The sequence below is a fragment of the Lissotriton helveticus genome, chromosome 6, assembly GCF_964261635.1.
Source record: "Lissotriton helveticus chromosome 6, aLisHel1.1, whole genome shotgun sequence".
NCBI classification, from domain to species: domain Eukaryota; kingdom Metazoa; phylum Chordata; class Amphibia; order Caudata; family Salamandridae; genus Lissotriton; species Lissotriton helveticus.
The window spans coordinates 334,419,833-334,443,780 of NC_136067.1; the positions used below are offsets into that span (position 1 = coordinate 334,419,833).

Sequence of the window (23,948 nt, forward strand, 5' to 3'; positions counted from 1 at the left end):
GGTTGGTTTGTTGAGGCTGTGCCAGATTTATACTTTTATTCAAAAACCCAGGGGTCTGCATGGATATGTGCTGGGAGGTAGAGGCTCTTTCATCAGTGGCTTTTAAGAAAATAATAATGGCTTATTTAAACAGCACAATGGACTGAAACATGCAAATAATTGCTTGCCATCTGTGCCCATGGCTGGAAATGAGACCCTGAAGATGATACGAAATGATTCATCTCGTGACATTTTAACATCAGTTTCTTTAACTGTTGCCGAACAAGGCAAAGGGATGGAGTTAATAATGCTACTACACCACTGGCCCGTGAATTCTCTGCTAGCTCGTGCACAGCTGTGTCACAGGTTACTTATTAGACTCGCTGGACAGATGTGCCTCTTTATTTAAAAGAATGCAGGACTCACATAAAGAAACAGAAGTCTGAGCCCCTCATTACGAGTGTCCTGCTGGGAAGGCGATTATTACCGCACCATTTAAAACCGGACTCTACGGGAGTCATCATTTGAAATGTGCAATAATTATCTCCTATTACAAGTTGTGTCCTTTGTAATGAGGCACAAGATGCTGAATCGGTATTTAACACACATAATTCAGCAGTTGTTGCTTTTTTACGGGCCTTACGCCCGATAAATTTCGGGAGGTTTGAACTGTCGGAATTTATCAGGGGTACAATTGGAGGGTGTGATTATCACACGACTGGTAATTCCGATCCCAGTGCAAACATGTGTTTGCACAAGGATCGGGCTTTTGCCCTAAGTATGGGTCGACGTAACTGCATGTAAATAGATGGAAGTTTGGCATGTGATACTCAGTCCTGGGTCACTTTGGCCAAAGTGACCCAGGGCTGAGTTTGTTTGTTTGGACAGTTGTAACTTCAACTTCAATATTTATTTATTTACTTATTGTGGAGGAATGTAACATGTGGATTGTACCCTTTTGGTTATGTCCGAACAAATTCAGCCTGTTTTCCTTAAAGGAAAATAGGATGCGTTTAAAAGAAAAATGGGACCATTGCCTGCTCTGAAAAAAAGGTGGAGCCCTCATTCACAAAGAGGAAGGAGTACTTTGAGGACCCCTTTCTGTTTACGGATGGCTTACCACCGACTTGAAGTTCGTGGCAACAACAAATATTTTGCGGCCACATTCCCGGTCGCAAAACATTCCTACATACCAGTGCGACTCACTATTAGAAAAGGACGCCCTTAACGCGCCCCTTCATAATAGTGACCTCCAAACCCTATTTTGCGTGTCTGTAATAGGTTACCGACTTGCAAAATAGGGTTGGTACATGCCAAAAAGTATTTTACCAGTCGCAAATGGCCTGCTGGACCATTTGCAACCAGTAAATTGCTTTGTATATCTGGCCTATAGAGTCTAAAGCTGTGGGATAAGTGACTGTGCCCAAAATACATCAATCATGACCCCTTTTCCATGCTTAATTCATTTGAAAGAGAGTCTAAATAGCTCGATTTTCAGGAGTTTCTGTAACCTCTTATGGTTAGGCTCAGCTCTTAAGATAGGGTTTAGGGTTTTCCAGAGTCTCGGTCCCTGCATTTGCACTGATCCGCCTACATCCTTCATATTCTTGAAGCCCCATTGGTTCATCTGATTAGGCCTTCTTTTGTTGGGACACAGTGTGGTGTTAATTTGTGCAGGTTTGCTGGAACTTTGCTGTAGTATACTTTGTGGCTTGTGCGTAGGACCTCAAGTTTCATTCTCGCACCCTCAGGGACCTAGTAGTGCGCTGGAAGAGCTGGACTGCTGTGATGCCACCTACTGAGGTTAAGGCACATTCTCACTCCATGAATCTGATGACTTTGGATTTTGACAAGGTTCTTCTTGGGGAGACAAAGTTATATCATATTGTATTACTTGAGGAATGGGGAACGTTCTCATTTGTTTGATTTGTGGTCAGTGTGAAGGAGCTTCCATAGAGAGAGCTTGTTCTCACCATTTGCCTTGGAGACAATTGGTGCGGATGGCATTGCAAATAATTCCCAACTTCCTTACTTTTGCTAAGATATAGAGAGAAGTTTAAAGATTTCGGATGAATGGCAGGCAAACTGTAGTTTTTAGGTCGAGGACCGAAGGCTGGCTTGCCAGCCGGAAGTCGGAGAATTATTGTTGTTTAGTAGTTTGAGAAACGGGGCTTTAACCCGCCTCTCTCCTCCATTGGCTGGCTTCCAAAATGGAGGCCAGCCATTGGAGGAGAGAGGCGTCACTTAAATTAAGCTCCGTCTCTTTTGGATTCGGGGGCGTTTTTCTCTGTCTTCTTTCGCCTGTGACGTCACCCGTCACTCAGAGCGACCTAAAAACGCCCCCGAATCCGAAAATGCTCGGAGCTTTGCCGCCGCCATTTTTTTTGTTACTCTTTTTGCCGTTTTTCTTGTTTTTTCTTGTTTCAATTGCTTGTGAGTGCTGCATTGTGTGTTCTGCTTTGTTTTACTTGTGCCTATACTGCTGGCGGGGTCGAGGCAGCTGTCTGAGGGAACTGCTGCGCAGTGTCCGTCCGCAGTTGTGTGTTTATCTGCGACGCCATTCGTTTTGTACTTTTCAGCTCCCGTCTTCCTCATCAATGTGTTCCCTGTGTATATTTAAATTGAAGAGGGAGCATACCCCTCATGTTGCCCCGTTTCACCGCCGCCTGCCCGGGACAAAGAACAGCCGAAGAAAGATACCGCCACCGCCACCGGCCCAGGCCCACTGTCGTAAGCGGAGAGGCCGTGCTGTGATTGGCCCACTGTGGAGGCTCGACGGGAAAAGCCATGCACGGATAGGTCCAGCGCTTGTGCCCCATCAGCAAAGGAACTGCCATTAAGAAGGCGACGTCCGGAGCCAGGGAGAGCCCCGCGACTGCCCGGCCAGCAGAGACGTCATCGCAGGAGTCCCGGTGAGTGGAGCTAAACATTACATCTTTGGATAATTGGGTTACCTTGTGATTATTGGTCATTTTTGTAATCTGACATGGTCCTGTGAGGAAGGCGAGTAGATGGCAGTAAGGACCTGTGGAATACTGCCCTGCCTGCCTGCAGCTTTAGACCCGCGTCTCCAGGCACTCCGCAGAGCTCCTGAGCAGCACCTATTCCCCCCGCATGCCTTCTGGCCTAGCTACCGTGGAGCTGGCGGGGAAGGACTCGGGCTGTGCCAGTCTGCCTGCATACCCCGCAGTGTGGGTGCGTTGGAAGGATGTCGGTCATCTTTTGGGGGACTTGAGAGATATGTCTACTGTTGAGGTCGGCACGGCGGGGGCAGGGTCAGCCCCAAGGCAGGCGCTCTCCACCTCCCTGTTGGCGTCCCTCCTCCCGAGGGCTGGCGGTTCTCCACAGGATCACACAGTCAGTGTGTGACACATACTTGAAACCTAATTATCGCCTATTTGAGATCTCAGTAGCACGTCTAAAAGCCTGTTATGCAGCTCTACAGACACTTCAGTGCCTTATCTCGCTCAAGTGTTACAGCGCGGGGCACCTCTTCAACCACCCAAGAGACAGTGACGTGTCAGCGAGGAAGTGTCATGCCACTAAAACCTATAACATCATAGATAGTAAATGCTTTAAGCTAACTAGGCTCTCCCCCGCCCATTGGGACTTATCGGAAAAGTGGAAGGTACTGGAGTGTCACAGCATAAATGAGGCAATATTTACGTATCAGGGTTGTGCCGGATTTGTTACATCTTCTCATAGAAGGGGGTTGTGGGCCATCAAGACATTCCCCAAGCACTCAGTGACAAGAACTTGTGGTCTGAAGCACGTTACAAAAATGATAGTGTGGCCGATGGGAATACCACGTGTGTATGAACAAACAGATTATGTCACTATCTTGTGTCTTTTGTTGTCCTCTCGCTATGAGGCGCTCTGACCTCTTGGAAATATGTTGAGAATCCCTGAGGAGCTGAAGAATTTCTATGGCTGGTAGGGCTGGGTGCAGTGCTGAATTTGAGCCGGTGGCATCTGAATTTATGACTGTCTGCCAAATGTTCGTCTAAATTACAAATATGCACTACAACCGTTGTTTACTAATACCATATACATTAAAAACGAACAATGCCTGTCACCCAAGCCATTCATATGGCTTTGAGGGCTTGGGATAGTCTGATCTGTCACCCCTGTACAAGTACCAGCACAGCTACTAGCATTAACCACTGCACTGTCATTGGCAGGGCAATGGGTGGGGCAAGCCTCAGTGGCCTCCTAACACGGGCCCTGGCACTTCATTTTTTACATATTAAGCACTGGCTGTGTGTTATGGCACACACATTTCAAACGTTCTTAATATATTCATCCCAGAATGCATATAGTATTTTCGTCATTTGTAAACTTTTTAGACTGTAAGTGGCCAATCAGAGAGACTAGACACCCCATAAGGCTAGAAGACTCGTGCGGCCTTACGTTTTGTACGAGAAACGTCATCTCCCGTTCTCGTCTCATATTTTATGGGGAAATAGCAACCCCAAGCCTGCCTGATACTAGAAACAGCAGTGTGCGTTTCTGGCACGCCCCCCAGCCCCGGTTTCTGGCACGCTCCCTAGCTCCCTCCCATAATTGCCCTCTTCGTAGCCTCTTTGCCTGTAATGGGGATCAGGCCTCTGTTTACCAGCAGAGCTGCTCCTGACAGCGTGTAATTGCAGAGTGTGATGGCAGCCAATGAATAAAGGGAGGGCCCTGGCAGAGTGTGAGCCAACACCAGACGCATCGGGGGTGATCTGCCTCAGGATGTAATTCTGCACCGGCTCCTGACGCTGCTGCCACCAGGCACTATACTTTGGTGGGACTCTAACTGCACTGTTCAGTCGGCGTCATGTACGGTTCACGTGGCACGAACTGCACATCTCAGAGAGTGTGTTGGACTTTTAATGGGCAGGCCATGCTTCTGATGGAGACTGAGAGAGCAACCGCTTCTCGGAGGAGCTGAGGCTGTATTAATGGAACTGAGGCAGGATGGCCTTTGTGTTTCATGAGGGGGGGTGAGCATGGCCGTGTGTGTGTGTGGCTCTGTGTGTGTGTGGCTCTGTGTGGGTGGCTCTGTATGTGTGTGTGGGTGGCTTTGTGTGTGTGGCTCTGTGTGGGTGTAAATGCAATAGGTCATGCATTTGCGAGCTATTAAGCTATTGGCATTGTAAATGACAATGCCATTTATTTAACGATTAAGCTATTGGCAATGTAAATGACAATGCCATTTATTTATTATAATAAAAAAAAAAAAATAATGAGCAATGCCAATAGCTCTACCTTTAATAATGCCGAGACCATTGCACTGTAAATGCTTGTTGTTCTTGGAACCCCTGATTAAAAGATTCTTTAGCTCGCAACTGTTAATGCCCTGGGAAAACCCCTGCGTCCAGTATAAAACACAGTCCAAGCACTTGGTAATGTTGATTGCATTTTCTGGACTGTTTAAGAAGTGAAAATAGATTTGTATATCTTCGGCTTACATTTAGAACTGGAAGTCATACTTCTCAAAGAGGTGTTGGTAAATGTTGAAAATAAGTCCCAAGGGTCTAATCCTGGTGAAATGTCACATGTAACTAGGTATGATTCAATTGGTCTGATTCCTACTGACTGACTAAGGTTAATGTGGTTTCCAAGCCACTCGCAAGTATCTCCATGTGGGTATTCCCCAAAGACTATCAGAAGAGTTACAGGGCAATGGGATGACAATCAGCTGAACACCCATTGAAATGTACTTACAGCATTTTAACAAACATATGCACTTCTATACATACACCGTAATTAATTACCCTAGTGTCAGTGCTACGAAAAGTACAGGGACATCTTGTAGGGGATGGTACAGGAAGTAAAAGGCTTTCATGAAAAAATGGTTTAATGAAGTGAAAAAATGGGAATACTGTTTTCAAATTTTGCAATTATCTTAACAATGTGCATGCATGTTTTCAACAATGCAATGAATTTGCACACATAGCTTTATTAAAAACAGGAGAGTGCTAGAAATGTACGCACTTACTATATATTTACAATTATATATCTTGAAAATCTCATGGAAGACCTAGTCATGAGACTCCTGTGAATCCGCTGTATAGCAATGCACCTTTAAAATACATGGTGCATGCATACACATGCTTGAAATTTTGAATTTATTTTTTAAATCAACCACTTAGTATATATAATTAAACCAAAGTGTTAAATGAGTATGGGGAAAATGTTGATTCTAAGTGTAATGCAGCCATTCTCAAATGCAACTTGGTTGCCAAATTTTGATGTTCAGGATGATAGCAAACCTATACTAAGGATGAGCTTTACACTCCACCATCTCAATCAAAGATGAAAAAGAATCTAGGATGGAGTCCTACCCCACAAAATCAGACATTCAGGGCCTTTTTACCACCATTGCGTCACTTTTAGTGACGCAGTGGCGGCATAAATAATGTAATCATATTGGAGGCATCAGATGTTAATCATCATGTAATAACAGCCCCTAGGTTATCAAGCCATTGTCGCCAAATTATACTTAATTAATACAAGTGAAGAAGGTACGATTTCGATTTGGTACCCTCTCTCCAAATTCAACACACTTCACGCTGTGAGCCAAAACCTACCAAAAGATGTCGAACACCATAACGCTGGAACTCTCGTCCCCCGAGCTGTTTACGTTTGACGTTTTCCTCCAACAGCAGTCTAGTTGCTTTCTTGACACTACACGCATCAAACGCCCAAATGCGTGACATAACCAGCAGGAAGTATTCCCGCGCTGAAACTAATCTTAAATCGGCACTCCGCTCCCGGCTCCGGAACGCACCTGCCCCTGAGGAGCACGGAATAGGTGACAATGTGGGCGAGCACCGAGACAAAGTAAGACCTACCCTTTTATTGATATTATATACAGAGAGGACTCTAACATGTCACTCTACTAGTATACGCCAACAGTGATTCCACAGGATTTTGACTTTTTCCTCCCCCTGTCTCAACCTTGCTTCTCCCCCAGAGAGTGACAATAGGATCTCACCCCTCACGGGAACAGATCAGCATGGACTTGTGTAATTAACGTATTTATAAATATGAGACTTATTCATGGGCATTCTTACTAATGGCAATCAAAAGCTCGCTTGCTTAATAGCTTTCACTAGCTTTACCGATAACATAACAAGCATCCAGCATAATTTTAGCCGGCCCCATGTGCCTCTTTTAAACTGCCGTTTTAAGGTAACTATCACGTAGTGTTCACTAATAGTTCACAATCCAGGCAGCACATAAGTCAGCCATAGACTACAGGTTCAACACAGCATGTGCACAAATTTGGACACAAGCATGCCAGCATTGTATGGATGACATATTTGTGAATGGCAATACACATATGCTTGACACTGAATGTCTCTGTAAACCACAAGGATGACCACAGAATGAACCAGGCATAACATTGCATATTTTATATGTTGTTTTGTATCGTTTTGTCTAATTTCTCTCCACAGGTACAGGCACAACAGTGGACCAAGTTTACGGTCAGTCCACAAGCATACAATGCACACCTTAGCGAGTGTGCAAAAAAATGTGTTAACACGTAATTAATAATCTTTTACCACTCACTTTTTCACTTACACCTTTATTTGTTATAGAGAGGTCCTGAAGAAAGCTCCATTCTATTTTTATAAGAGCTGAAACATGTCGACCAAGGATAATTAAGGTTGAACTCATAAGTCTTACCATATTAGCCACTCTAAATAGTTTTTAAGCATACCCTGGGCCGGTTGGAATAAAGTAAATATTAGTGAGTTTCCCAGAGGTATTTTTAAACCACACCACTTCATCACTCTCACAAAAAAATTAAAAAAACACCTCCACTGTAGTCAGGTGTCACAGCACAGCTGAGTAGCATTCGGCTACTCAGCTGGGTACCCGATGGTGAAGCATGACACCAACTAGGTTGGTGTGTGAGGGTTCTTTTTAAAAACCCTTGTGGTGCCAGACACTACAGTATTGAATAGCCATTTCAACGTGGACCGTCCAAGTTGTTTGTTTCATAACTACCTAGGGACAAGGATGGCCTGCTCTACTGTCCTGACTCTCCCCTTTGTTTCTCTGAGGCATAAATAATGCGCCATGGTGTGCCATATTTACGAACTGACGTATCTAGGCAGATGCTTCAGTTCGTAACCCCTGCGTTACATTATACCTGAGTCAGGTATGATGTATACAGGGTGGGCGCTCCCCCGCAAGAAAGGGTCATAGGAGTGGCACAGTGAAATCTATGAGATTTTGCTGCACCACTTCTAGGACGCCAATTAATCAAAACCTTACTCCTGCCTGCTGGCAGGCATAAGGGTGACGTGGGCCCTTTTACATAGGGATTGCCCCATGTGAAAGGAACATTGCTGGAGTTGCGTCACGCTTCCGACACAACTCCAGCAATGCACAACTTTTGCACTTACAGATACGTCAGTGATACGTCATGTATCTGTCATTCCTTGCTACATGATGCGTCAGTCAGCAAATATGTCGTAAGGAGGGCGGACTGAGAAGTGTTGCATTGCTGCTTCCACTCAGCAATGCAACAGTTCTCAGAAATGAGGCCCTCAGGGTCTTTAAAAGCCCCTGGGCACCACCGTAATGTCACTTTTATTGATGTTCCGGCAACGCACAGTGCAGTGCCATATCTACAGTGCCTCTTAAAGCCACCCTGTGTGACTTTTCATGGTCTTGTAGATATGTCATGAGGCAATTCAGCGCACGTTGCTGCAGTGCCTTACACTGTGCTGGGGAGGGGTGCCATCGGCATCAAGGTGAGTGTCCCCACGTAACACCCATGGAATTTGACACATTCCCAGATTTACAACATTCTGTTAACCTTGGAATGCGTCAAAAGCCCACGCCTCACATGGGGAGGCGCAACGAGGAGAAATAACTTTATTACTCCTAGTTTTTTCCCCTTTCTATTTGTGCTGTTCACAAGCACACTTAGGAGGAAATTGCCTCCATTGATTGTTTTTATGCCATAAGGGGTCCCTTCCAGCACATTGAAAATCATTCACACAACACAGACATCCTTGCACCATGGTTCAAGGGTGGCTGCGTTGGTGCATGGCAGCCAGTTGTGCACCTGCCCCGGGGAAGAGAGAACAGGAGTGCATGATACCTGATAAATATTGCATATTCCTGCATTTTTCTTTTGATGAAGTGCAGTGCAGCAAGAAGACTTGTGGTGCTGCCCTATGGCAATAGTTTGTAAATGAGGCCCCCTGTTCTTCAGAGCGGAGTAGTGTTGAGCACTATTGAGAAACATTTAATAGTTTAACTGGCCAACCCAATCCTGGGTAACCTTCATCCACACTTCGAGGGAACCTAAACAAATTTGACAACTAGTCGTGGTTCATACAGAATTGATTTTTTAGAAGTGACACATTTCCTTGGTCATAGAATGTGTTGATGGGATATTTGTCGTAATCTGCCCTCCTAGTGACACAGAATATTTGTATTGAAATTGGGACAGCCAGGACTCCTTGATAATTCAAGTAGTTTGTAATGCAAGCTCTGTAATTATTGGCCTTATGGCAACATTTCCAGGTTCTACCTGTGACTTACCCTCAAGTTTGGAGTGTTTTTTGTGTTTTCCATTTTTGTTAGGTGACAGTGCTTATGCACTATGCACATGGATTTTAATCCCATACCTCAACACAAGCACAAGGAATGAACAACCTTACAACATTGCTCACAAACGCACATGGGCATATGTTTCATCCTGGACATCCCCTGCCGCAGCCACATCTCCGGACACCTGAGAGACCTGCACTGGCTCCCGGTCAACAAGAGAATCACCTTCCGGCTCCTCACCCACGCACACAAAGCCCTACACAACCAAGGACGAGGATACCTCAACAGCCGCCTCAACTTCTACGCTCCCAAACGCCAGCTTCGATCGACCAGCCACGCCCTCGCCACCATCCCCCGTATCCGAAGAGCCACCACAGGAGGAAGGTCCTTCTCCTACCTGGCTGCCAAGACTTGGAACTCCCTTCCGACCCACCTCCGCCTGACCCAGGACCACCTCGCCTTCAGGAAGCAGCTCAAGACCTGGCTGTTCGAGCAGTAGCGGACCCCCCCCCCCCAGCACCTTGAGACCCTCCGGGTGAGTAGTGCGCTATATAAATGCCATGATTGATTGATTGATTGATTGTTTGGGCTGCTGAAGGCAAGGTTTTGCTGCCTCCATAAGAGTGGGGGAGGCCTTCAGTATATACCTCCAGAGCATGCAGGATTGTAGCAGTGTGTGCTATGCTACACAATATAGAAACAAATGAGGGACTTCCAATGCTGCAAAAGTAGGACAGCTCTGATGAAAAAGAATCCCACCCACCACCAAATTCATCCTAAGGTGTCCACAGAGCAGCACATGGAAGGTAGAGATGCGGTTACATTTCCAACATTTTTTTTAAGGTAAGTGTATCTTAATGAAACAATGTACTGTACAACAAGGTAATCACACTCGCAATGCAGAACAGTAATTTTAATTTCCATGTTTTTTCATGGGAAATGAGAAGAGTCACAATGAAGAATCTTGTTTCACAAAGTATATAAACTAAACATTTCTGTTGCAAAAAAAACCATCTCTGTTTGGTTACAAAACATAGGTTCAATGCTTTTTTTATTTCTCTTTTTTGATAGTGGCCCTTTTCATGGTCACTTGCCGACATGTCCACTTCTAAATTTGCAGCTTCACTGAGTATACATCTTGAGCCTTTGATATCTGCACTAGAGATACTACAGAGGCTAGAAGCCTCTTCAGTCTCCTTTACAGGGGTACCTGTACCATTAGAAGGTGTTTGCAAAGTTTGAAAATATTCTAGATAATATGTTATCGGGCACAAACCTTTCAATAGTGAGATATTTATTTGCTGAATATGTATGCTGTAACTACTGAGTATTCCTGATGAAGTTGCTAATTTTTCAAGTCTTTTATATAAAATGTGTATTTTAAGTACATATGATGTCTTCTATACTGTTGCTGTGTTTCCAGTTAGTGACTTCACTGTTTCATTAACATTGTCTATACTATTTATCATAGTTGGGATGCCTTCATACAGGTTCCTTGTAAGCATCTCCAATTGTTTTAGATTGTTTGGTTTGTATGTCTAATATTGCGTTTTCAATTTTGACAAATTCAGCTCTAGAAGGTATTGCACAAGTATCATCATGTCTGATTTGAAATCTTTGACTCTGAAGTCTCTTTATCAAAGAGTTTATTCTACGCTGTATAGTAACAATATTTATCCTAATTCTTTGTGTGTCTCTTCTTGTAGAAGAAAGTATTTGAGTTATTATTGGTTTTTGAGTGTGGTCAGTTTCTTCAATCATGTCATGAATTAAAATGTTAAAGTATCACAAGATTTGTATTGTCATTTTTAAAAACGAATGGAAAATTAGCAACCTGGTTGCTTTTGAGGAAGGACCCTCTCTCACCAGTGCCAGCAGCTACCTTCCTCTTTGTGGCCAGCTTCTCCTTCGTACGTGAGCGAAGGTCATACCAGCACTTGCGTATTTCCAGGATACTGCGAGTTGTTACTCCAACAGCATTGATTTTTTCTTAGATTCACTTCCAAATACAGTTCTTGGTGGCTTCAGGCTCAGTTAGGGATTATTTACCACACAATTATTTTTTTAATTTTATTCATTTATGGAATTTGTAGAGTGCATGGTTACCAAACCAGGGTTTCCAAGCGCTAAAAGGCCCGCAGGAAATAGGCCTGTTGTGCCTCACCTAGGTAACAATTTATAGAAAGAAGGTAACAACCTATTTTTGAAAAAGGCATGTTTTTAGACGTTTTGCGAAATCCAATATCAGTAGGGGTAAGACTCCAACTGGGGAGGAAGAGAATTCCATCATTTTGTGGCCGAGTACTTGAACAAACGATTGCCAGCCTTGGCCTGCTCAACTCTTGGAACCTAATCAAGGCGATGCTGGGAGGACCAAAGACTTCTAGCGTTCAATATAGAGAGATCAGGTGGCAAAAATAGACCAGGCCACAGCCCATGAAAGCTCTGTAGACAAAGCAAAGACCTTTAAACTGGTTATATTTGTCCACAGAAATCCAGTGAAGAACCCTAGTTTGGGCCGAGATATGGGTGTATTTTGGCAAGTGCCCCAGAAGGCAGCTGTTGTGTTCTGGTTGATCTGTAGATGCTGAACAACAGCCTAAGTTACTTCCAGATATAAACATTCCCATAATCTAGACAAGATATGAAAATAGCCTCATAACAGTTATCTGGGTCTTAGCAAGAAAATGCCAGAGAAACTTCCTCAAGCATCTGAGCAGGCCAACACAGGAAGCTGTCAATGTGTTCAATTGTAAGGTTGTGATCAAGCCAGATACCCAGATTTGTTCACTGTAGGTGTCATTACTGGAACCAGACCTAGTTTGGTCGGCCTCTACTACGGCTCCCAGAAAGTGGGCTGATTTCCTACCACCATCATTTCTGTTTTACTGTCTCAATTTTAAACAGCTAACCAAAGAACATCGTTCTTCGTACAGCAGGCCTGTTGCCCCGGCCCTCGTAGTTTATGATGTTTTATGGAGCCAAGCTATGGATGTTTGAGAATGCTGAAGAAATCAGCAGGTCCGTGCACAAGTTTTTGAGGGACTTGGTGTCGCTTCCCTGCAGCACTCCATTAACACCTCAAACGTATGAAATGGATAGGCGGCCGTTCAGGGATATTGCTAAGATCTGCCCATTACTCTTCTGGGCTCGCCTGAGGCACACCGCCGAGCTTACTAACTACGCCGCAGCCCTAACGGAGGTAATAAACTTAGACGTGGGCCACAGGGTCAAGTGGATATCATATGTAAAGAAAACTATGACACTACTTGGCCTTAAAGAATCCTGGGACACCCAAATGCCCCTGAGCAAGGAGGAACTTAAGCCCCATTATAGGGATTGGATTGACCGACAGGAGTTTAGCAAGCCAAACAGGGGGAGATTAACAGACGAATTTCTTATGGTCAAGCCTACCAGAGGCTAAGAGCCTTACCTAGATGTGATCCAGGTCCCACGGGAAAGGACTCTGTACATCCAGTTCAGGTTTGGCTCACTTTCTGTTAATGCAGTAACATCCAAGAGGCATTCAGTTAATAATAGAACAGAAAGTTGCCCTTGTTGTGGAGCTTCGACAGAGTGTGTTGCCCATGTCATGTTCGTTTGCCCAGCTTATAACAACGCCAGCTCCAAATGGCTAAAACCGATTTGCAGTGACATGGGCACTCGCGACCATCGGGTTGCTCTGCACATCTTTAAAATCCGACCCAAGCGTCCTCTTCTCTAGCACGGTGGCCACATTTTTAAGCCTTGCTTGGTTAGTCAGGTATAAAGCCCTGCGTTGGGTGACTTTACCCTAGGTCTTGTCCAACCTTGGAGGCAGCAAAAACATTATGTGATGTTGCACTTAATAAAATTGCAGATTAGATTGTAATACCACCATCAATTTAGAATATCTTTTTTGATGGACATGGCACTAGCACTTTACACAAATACGGCTGTGATGAACTGTGTTACTCATTACCCTTTTTTCATCACCTTTACATACCTATTTTGTGTACTAGCTGGGGTATGAATTCATATTAACATGCACGCACATTTTTTAGATGTTTTTAGTGTTAATTGCTTTACGCTTTGTATTTTATATGTAGAGCAAACATACTTTTAATGAACTTTTTTGTACTTACAGGTGTTTTGCTATCGACTTTATTTTCATATTTTCTGTACAACTGTCAAACAATGCTTTTATGATGCAAGCTGTCGAAATAAAGCTATTGATAAAAAAAACAGCTAACGTCCATCACTTGGTTAGTGATTGGAGTAATTGCTTAAATTTAGACGCCCCTTTCTCTCAGTGGGCATCAGACTGACGAGTGTCATCTGCATAGGAGATTATAGAGAAGCCAAAAGGTTTTACTATGGCTGCTAAGGGTGCTAAGCAATCCAAATAGATATTGAAAAGGGTGAGGCTGAGGGATGAACCCTTGGGCACCCCATACCAAATCTGCCTCACTGATGAATTGGATGATTTAGATGATACCTGAAAAAATTATGCTCAGAAAAGAAACAAACAAGTTCAGAGCAGTGCCTGAAACACCACACACTTCCAGGCTCCAGGGTACTTTCCAGTGAAACACAGGGCCCCATGTATGGGGTTTTGGCAAAGGCCGGCACAGCAAGTTACCTTGCTGCGCTGCCCTGCGTCAAAGTGAAAGGGCAGGGATGCACTGTATTTATCCAATACAATGCTTTCTTGTCCTTTCCCCCTGTGCTGGCATAGTTTTGGCAGCCTCGCACCGACGCAGGCACCCTTGCATCATGGTGCAAGGGTGCCTGTGTTGGCAGCAGAATTGTTTTTGTGCAGAGAGGTGCCCTTTCCTGCACAAAAATTATCCTGAGAGGCGTTTTTCTCTTTCTATGTGTGCTGCAGAATGCAGAACACATGGAAAGAGGAATAACTGAGGAGAAATAAAGTTATTCCTCCTTGTTACATCTCACCTCAGGAGGCATAAGGTTTTGGCACATCCCCAGGTTTACATGGTCTTGTAAATCTGGGGAAGCTCAAAATCCATTGGGGTTGCATGGACGCACCCACCGGAATACCCAGGGAACGCCTCCTGAGCACAGAGTAAGGTAATGCAGCGATTTGCGCTGCGTTGCCTTACTCTATATCTGAGATCTTTCAAAGCCAGGCAAAGGGGCTTTGCATGGCTGTAATGTCTCCGGGATACGGTGAGTAGAAGAAATGACTTTATTTCCAAGAAATACACCACCCACGAACAGAACAACCTTGTAGTAGAAACTCGGGCAGCACCTGTCAAGGACAGGCCAACATTCCAAACAGGAATGTAGAATGCACACATGACAGCTGCCATGAGAAAAATCATATAAAACCCCCACACTTCTTCCTCCTCAAAATAAAAAAGATTATAAAATTAAAGAAATAAAATCATACATCCAAGAAGGTTTCTTAATGATTCCTTTCCCCAATGCAGAAGGTACAGTATGTAAAACCTCATTAGAAACAATGTTGGGCGATAAGACCTCCGCAGGAGGAGAATCGGACACGAAATTTCCATCAGAAATGACCAAATCTCCACAAGAAGTATCCACATCATCCAAACAGTTACTCTTTACACAAGAGGTAGAATCAAAATAAACTTTTTTTTTATCTTTGGGAATTGGAATGCGTTTGAGATTCCAAACCTTGCCATTAATTAACATGACTGCATTTTTCAAAACTTTAGTGACCTCAAACGGACCAAGAAACTGGCTAGTACCTTTCTTCACCTTCCAAGGTTTCTTGACCTTAACAAGTGTGCACATTTCAATATTGGTATTAACTCTGGAACCCTTTCTTTGGTCCTAAGATCTTTTGTACAAATCATGGGGTTTCTGATGGTTTCTTTAACCACCTCCAAATCTAAATTAGAGACAGTGCTAGGAACCAACCATGCAGGGTTAACTTTAGTTATAGGATCCCTGCATCTCATAATTACGAAAGGGGTACATCCAGTAATTTTATTAAAAGTGGTGTGATAACTCTAGACAGTTTTTAAAATGTATAACTCCCACTTATTATTCTCAGTGCCAACAGATTGGATAGCACCTTTGAGCACCCTATTGAAGCTCTCAATCATACCATTCTTGCTGGGGTTGCACAGAGAAGTGGTACGATGCTTAATACCTAATCTTTCAAAAAAACAATTGAGCTTTGTGGTAAACAAACTGTACACCATTGTCAGGGAACATTTGATTGGGAAGACCCTTCTATTCGCATATGCGGATGATATAGCCATTATCACCACTGATCCTGGGCAGGCAATGAAATAGATTGAACGCCTGGCTATTGATTTTGGAAACAGCTCCGGTTATAAGTTAAACGCTGCAAAAACGCAGGTCCTTTGTTCAGATAGCGTCCAATTTAATGACCATAGGGTTACTCCGGAAGTAACATATTTAGGTATTATAATTAAATCCCATACACAAGAGATAGTGGACGCCAATTGGGATAAGATATTGCATCAACTCAAACAATCTCTAGATAGATGGGGGAGACTTCAATTGTCCATAATTGGGAGAGGTAACACTATCAAGATGAACGTGTTAGCCAAGATACTATATTTATATCGTAGTATCCCTTTAGAGATACCCCTAAACCATATTTATAAGTTGCAAACTCTATGTACAAAATTATTTTGGGCACCTGGTAAAACTAGGCGAGCAATGAAATGGCTTACCTTGCTGATAGAGAGAGGTGGGCGTGGGATTCCTGATTTTGTGTTTTATTATTATGTTTGTTTTTTACAAAGAATGAGAATTTTGTTGACTGGAGAACCAATTGAGGACCCAGCTGAATCACCGTCGATATTTTACTTATTATTGGGGGAGCACGCAAAGGGTTGTTTGCTAAAAGAGATGGAGGGCAAATTACTACAAGCACACCCGTTTTAAGGTGGTTGTATCTGCTTACAAGGTTTGGAGAAAGGTAGCGAGGATTATGAAGCTAGAGAGAATCTCATATTACACTCCTTTTTCAGCGGAAAAAGTACTTCCATCGATATTTTGGGATAGTGTTGCGAAGGAATGGAGCAAGAAAGGGGTGGTCAGAATTGGTGATTTATTTGATGTGGATGGAACATTTAGATCTTTTTCAGATATGGGAAGCAAATATCAGCTATCTCATCTTTCTTTTTTTAAATATTTACAAGTTAAAGACTTTTGCGTAAAGAAAGTAAATACACCCACTCCTAACAAATTAATAGAAGCAATACGAACAAAAAAGGATTGGTAGGATATATTGGGCGCTTACGGAATATAAACCTGACGACCTGAACAAATATAATGTATATTGGCAGAATCAGTTGGAGGAAATCGACTTAAATATTGTAGATACAATTATAATGGCAAAGGATATTTGTTTGTCAGCTAATTTGAAAGCGCAGGTATATAAGACCATATTTAGATTATATTATACGCCTAAACGAATGGCAACATGGGGGCCTAAGTACGATGGAAAATGCTTTCGGTGTGGAGGGGAAGACGCAGATGTTGTTCATGTCTTCTATAACTGTTCTAAATTATCGTCTTTCATCTCCAGCATTGAAGGATTTATATCTTTAGTTATTCAGCATCCCATTAAAATATACCCCGCACTAATGTTAATGGGGGGGGGGACAATGTGTCAATAATAACGTGAATTTATGTAAATTTAAGATTTTTTTATTTTTAGCAATGACTACTGCCCGCCTATGTATAGCCACGGAATGGTTACAACCAGAAGCACCGATGTTTGAATTTTGGCTAAGGAAACTGTTCAATGTCTATGAATTGGAATGGAATCTGTACGCTTTAAAAGATGTTAGAAAAAAACTATTATGTTTATCGATATGGGGGGCTCTTTAAGGTTATTTAGAGGCATAGTTTATGAACTTATGATTCTTTTATATAGATTTGGTAATCCTGTCCTTCTCGCTTGATGTAGATACCTGTAAAAGCAGATTATAGATATGTATATATATTTTCTCTTGTTGTGAATGTACTACTTGTTAAATGACCCAACTGTGGTAATAAAAAAAGAAAAAAAAGGGAAGACCCTTCTCAGTAAAAATAGTGTCCAAGAAGGATAAAACTGCATCAGTATCGACCTTGTTAACAATCTTGACAATGGGCCAGCTGGAAAATACATCAATAGCAGAAATGATATACTTAGATTCATTGCCAATGGGATCTATAATATTGACAGCAATGGTTTCCCAAGGACCATCAGGAATGCAAGAAGAACACATGTTCAGTCGCAAAGTTTTGAGAGATTTATCAGCATTGGTACAAATCACACAATTCCACAAAAATGGCCACACGAAACCATTCTTGACAGCTCGTTTAGTCTTCACAATGACCTTTGTGACATAACTTAACAATAGCATCTCTAAGCTTAAGAGGGGGAACAGCTGTATCTCCTCGCCAAAGAATGCCCTCTGCAGAAGAAAGTTCCTTGCGCATTCCCCAAAACCTTTTGAATCAGGACTTAAAAGGCTTTTGCAAGGCCAACCATTTTTTATAAAAGACAATATACGTTGCACAACAGAATCTTCAGAATAAGATTCCAGCCAAACTTGCTTATGAATAAAAGGAATGCCTTCATCATAAACCAAAGCAATATGGATATCATTCCAAAAATTGGAAACACATTCCTTAATTTTTAATGGCTAAAAAATTCAGCAGAAACATTGTCTTTAACCGGAACATAGAAAATCTTGTATATAAAATCCAGAAGTCTCATAGACATCCTAGCAATGCGTGCAGAAGCCTTAAGCATGCCATCCGTAGCGAGAAGGTTGACTGAAGGTTTGTGGTCACTTCTAATGTGACATTGTTTACCCCAGATTAAAGTCCTAAAATGTTACAAAGCCCAAACAACAGCCAAAGTCTTCCTTTCAATTACTGAAAACGTCTCCTCGGCAGAAGTAAGGGATCTAGAAGCATAGGCAATGATGGTCTCACTGTCATTGACTTGTTTCTGGGATAAAACAGCACCCAAACCTTTAGAACTGGCATCAGTAGTGAGCACACTCAAAAGATTACGATCAAAACCAGATAAGGTAGTGGCCCCGGCAATGGCATATTTGACATCCTTGAATTCTCTCTCACAATCAGAACACCACAAAAAAGTAGACTTATTTTTTTAGAAGTTGTCTGATTTGGTACACTCTGCAAGAATGTGTTTTATATACTTTGCATAGAATTCAGTGAGGCCAAGAAAAGATTGAACGTCATCTTTGCATTTGGAAGCAGGTGCAGAGAGAATTACTTCCACTAATTCAGGTTTAGGTTTAACACCATCAGAGCACAAAACATGAGGTTTCAGCAACTTACACTTAGAAAATTTCACAGTTTGGCCTCTGGAGTCTAATATCTCTAAAACCTTTATGAGAATGGAATTGTGTTCAGCTTTATCTTTACCGTACAAAAGGATGTAATCTTGGAAACATTGGACATTATCCAGTTGGCCAAATAGAGAATGCATACAAAGCTGAAAAACAGCAGCAGCAGACACAAGTCCAAAAGGCATCCTCTTGTACTGATAATAACCTACAGGAGTGATAAAAGCAGGTAACATTTTGCAGTCATTATGTAAAACAATTTGGTGGTACGCTGCAGAAAAATCAATGTCCGAAAAAATTAGCGTCTTTAACTGAAGAAAGCCTCTCAGAAATACGTGATAATGGAAATTGGTCAAGGATATTGTTAGTAAGATACCTGAAGTCAATGCATAAACGAATATTGCCATTGGAACATCTGGCAATAACAATAGGAGATACCCACTCAGAAGATTACATTTTTTCAATAATGTCTTCAGCAACTAAGTCGTTCAGTTCTTTTTCCACCTCCCTCCTAACAATATCTGGGAATGTTTTGTGCCTTGAAAATTTCAGGACATGCATCCTTAAGAATAATTTTATGCTCAAAGTCAGGCAATTTACCGATTTTTTCACTAAAAACATCGTGAAACCTCTTGAGCTTGTCTTGACCGGTAAGCTCACAATCAGCTAGGACCATTACCGGTTCAGGGCTGTTGGGATCTAATAAAATACCAAGTTCACCCTGGTCAAACCAACCTAAAACGGAAGGTCCTTTTTTAGACACATACAATTTAACAAGACTTTCACAGTTCTTGAACCTAAAAACGAAATTGCGGAAACCCAATAAATCAATTCTTTCCCCAGAAGACCCTTCCGGACAAATATCAGGTTCTTTTGATCAGCACTTAATTTGGAAATAAATAAAGTGTTCCACACATTTTCATTTACAATTGAATATGGAGAACCAGAATCAGCTTAAATTTGAATGTCAACTCCACCAATAGTCATATCACATATAGTTTTTTTTTGTTTGAAACATTGCAAATTTTCCCAATACTTTTATCCTAAATATTAAGAACAAATTTCTCATCAGCAAAGGATGAAGATTTGGCATCATCATCATCACTATAATCACAGTCTTCAACGCACTTACATTTTTGTCTAGTTTTCTTTATACAGACCTTTGCAAAATGGCCAATTAAACCCCATACTGAACACTTTTGTTTCAGCGTAGGACAAAACTTATTGTTGGCAAGATGAGAAGGGCTGTCGCACCTGAAACATTTAAAGATTTTCTTCGAACTTAGATATATCTCTGTTTTTATCTGATTGGTTGTGATCCATTTTACCATAACTCTTAAAAGAGCGAAAATTAGGATTCATTTTACTCACTATTTCCACTTGTTTGGAAACAGATTTAGCTTGAATAACTTTAGCACTTCTACTAGACATTTCATATTTCCTTACTAAGGCTAAAATATGTAGTAAATTAGAGTCGTCATTAACCCATAATCTGTCTTGAATAGAGGAATAATTTACGTGCATGATCTACAAGAAAGTGCCACAGTGCAGCACCGCTAGCCCTTTGACTGCGCCACGCTGCGGCACTTTCAGAGCACAGAAATGCGACATATTTACAATGATATGTTGCATTCCTCTGCTCTCCCCTGCGCTGGCCCACAAACAGCTGCCATACACAGGCACCATTGCACCATAGTGCAAGGATGCCTGCATCATGTGGAGATTGTTTTTGTGCAAGAGTACCTTCCTGCACAGAAACAATGACTACAGTAATTTTCCTCTTTCCATGCGTGCTGTAGAATGCAGCACGCATTGAAAGAGGAAAAAACGAGGAGAAATGAAAATATTTCTCCTCGGTGCGCCTGGCTACGCCACACCTAGGGTGGCGTAGCATACTGATGCATTTCCGGGTTTAGGAATCCTCGTAAATCTGGAATGTGTCTGGTTCCATGGGTGTTGCCTGGAAACACCCACAGCAACACCCAATGAACGCCCCTTTCATGCAAAGTGCTGCGTGTAAAGAGGCCATATTTACAAGGACAGGAAAAGCCACGTAGGGTGGCTTTTCCTGTCCTTGTAAATATGGGGCAGAGAAATGCGCTGCCAGTGTGTCACAAAAAGTGACGTACTGGCAGCGAAAGGGGCCTGTAAATCTGGCCCTAGGTCTCTAATAAAATCCTCATGGTGAGATCCAAATTGACAATCAAAAGATAATGTTCTAAGGGTGACCACATAATCATCAACACTCTCATTAGCCTCTTGTTTTATATGAAATAACTTTTACCTGACAATATCAATACAAGCTTTAGGAGAAAAGTGCCTATCAAAATCACCAATGGCCCAAACAAAAACATTAGAGTCCCCCTCACCACCAATAGCTTTCCACATTTAATTAAAAGCTTTAAGACCTTCAGGACCAATATAATGTAAAAAAAGTGTTCTTTTTTTGTTCAGGAGACACTTTACCTTGGTCATTTAGTGTCTCAATATAGTTTAAAAAAAAGGTTTCTATTCCACCCACTTCATACAGGGATCTCCACCAGCAGGCCAGAATGATTGAGGAGGATTAAGAGCGTAATTCTGTGCACACATGTTGTAAAGATGAAAAAATTGATAAGAAAAAAACACAGTACAGATTGTAGTGTTTTTCCACCCTTAGAAGAAAATGTGATGAGTCAAAAGTTTTGTTCATTCAGTGTAGAAGAAAACATGGGCAAGTCAGGTGAAAGGCTGCAAAAACCAATATATATTTAGTTGTACATACAGAACTTACCCTCAATTGAGAGAAAAAAACGGGGGGGGGGTAGATGTATCAAGATTTACGTTTGCGATTTCTTAATAGCGATTCTTAGCGAATCGCTAATAAGAATTCGCAAAATGCGATGTATGTACTTTTCTGCGAGTTTTCTGCGATTCCTTAAAGGTCGCATTTCTTTTGCGAATTTTATGCGACTTCTAATTTAGCGAATTTCGCAAATTAAGAAATCGCAAAAAAGCGTGAATCTGCTGCAGCCAACTAAAAAATTGCTGAGTCATACTCAGGAAATGCTCTTGATTAGTTTCACCTGCATGCCTGAGCCACACCCAGTGGTAGTTGGAAACCTGTTTGGCTGGAGAGAAGACCTGCTTGACTTCAGTATGGAGGCTGCAAATTCAGAAGGAGGCCCCTCAGCAGAGAAAAGGAAGAGAAAGCAGAAGTTTTTTGAGAGGGAGGTGGAGACACTGGTGGAGGAAATGGCCTGTAATCATGAACTTTTATTTGGAAAACAAGCCAAATATGTACCTGAAGTGAGGAAGAGGAAGTTATGGCTTGAAATACAGGAGAAAGTGAATGCGGTTGGAGTCATCCCAAGATCAATTGATGAGATAAAAAAGCGTTGGTACGACATGCGGCTGAGGGCAAAGGAGAAACTTGCTGAGAGACTGAAGGAAGCAAATAAAACAGGAGGAGGAACTGCAAATATAGACCAGCCAACCCCACATGAGGAGCTTATTGAATCAACAATACAGCATGAAAGTGTCAGTGGAGTCTCAGCCATTGATAGTTCTGATCACAGAGTTGCAGAAGATGGTAAGAAGGACGCATGATTGATTTAATTTATATGTATGATGTTTGTGTGTGTTTGTATGAGCACATAATCTGAGTTAGAGCAATTATTTTGAAGATGTTGAGTACTGTAATGTCAGAATTACTCCCCTTGATTTTTTATTTTTTTTTAAATAATTGACTACATTACACTTTAGCTTTACTTAAACAAATACCTGATAATAAATAGACACCATTGCATCTCTTGTTTGCATTTTTTAATAGTTACAAAGCAGACAGACAGGCAAACATCTCATGTGCCTCTTTCTTTATTCCCAGATCATGTTGTAGATTCACATGATGGTGATGGGGGGCAATCTTCCCAAGAACATATTACAGCCCCTGAAGAATTAATTTTCAATGATGAACAAGAATCCATTTCTATTGTGAGAAGTAAAAGAAAAGCAGTTGCTCAACTACAGCCTTTCCAAGACTCAGATGATGAACCTGAGGGATCAACACATAGTGCACATGTGTCAGAACAGGAAGTTGTACATTATGAAACAGTCAATGATTCTGCTAGAAAAAGATCATACTCTGTTAATACTACCAGAAAAAGCAGGGGAAAAGTAACAGAGACCACAAATGTTTTTGCTGGTTTGGAGAACAACATGCTTTTAGTCCAAGAGAAGCAGCACAAAACATTAAGGTCAATTAATGCACAACTGAATACATTAAATAAGAGTAATATTAACATGGGTGATGGTATGAGGCGCATGGCTGACTCTTTGGACAGACTCTGTGTTGCATTTGAAAAATCTGAGTCTAATAGAGTGAGAGATTCACGCAGTCATAAAATTAGATTACAGAAATACTACTCAGCAATAAACAGACTGTGCACTGTGACAGCACAGAGCAATAGGCGCAGTATTGCAATGCAACGCATGGTCAGTGAATGCTCAAGAAATGTTGCCAAAGGGCTTGACAAAGTTTCCAATTCTTTTGAATTACTAAAGACATGTCACAAAGGTGCCAGTGCTTTTTTTGAGGCCATTGAGACTGAGGACACAGGAAGTAGAAGTAGCAGTAACCCTACGCCAACATTGGACACCACTGAACTGAGGAGTGGGAGCCTTGTGAGTCTACACACATCTGTGAGGAGAAGTGGCCCAGGGCAACGCAGAAGTAGCAGACAGGGCAAAAAAAAAAAATGTCACATATCTTACAAGGGAATTGCATGTAACTGTGACCAAACAGTCTCTGATGTATGTCCTGTGGATTAACAGGTTTCAGATTTATTTTGCATTTATATTTTTCTAGAAGTAACATTTCTAAAATCAAAAAACAGTTGTCATGCTTTTTATTCTTACCTAGAAATAATAGTTTGCAATTTCTGCACGCCTTTGACGACCAGCCACAGCTCCTAACCCTGTAGCACATCTTCTTGGGGGTGGTACATCATCATTGTCTGAAGATTCAGGGTCACTAACTTCACATTCAGTTCCTTTTTTAATAGCCATGTTATGTAACATAGCACAACTTGTGATTATTTTGCAACACAG

The 23,948-nt window shown here is 42.0% G+C and overlaps 1 protein-coding gene across 1 annotated transcript; it reads left to right on the plus strand.

Annotated features, from left to right (window-relative positions):
* The first annotated feature begins 21,929 nt into the window (after positions 1 to 21,929).
* LOC144762291 (uncharacterized) lies at positions 21,930 to 23,669 on the plus strand. Its single transcript, XM_078647434.1, has 2 exons — positions 21,930 to 22,431; positions 22,726 to 23,669. Exons 1-2 carry the CDS (start codon positions 21,930 to 21,932, stop codon positions 23,667 to 23,669), a joined length of 1,446 nt encoding a protein of 481 aa, XP_078503560.1.
* Positions 23,670 to 23,948: the final 279 nt, after the last annotated feature.

Bases quoted from the DNA above. Each gene is read 5' to 3' on its own strand.
- LOC144762291 (XM_078647434.1), top strand. From the start codon at position 21,930: ATGCCTGAGCCACACCCAGTGGTAGTTGGAAACCTGTTTGGCTGGAGA. The intron at 22,432-22,725 runs GTAAGAAGGACG...CTTTATTCCCAG, and splicing joins TCACAGAGTTGCAGAAGATG to ATCATGTTGTAGATTCACAT.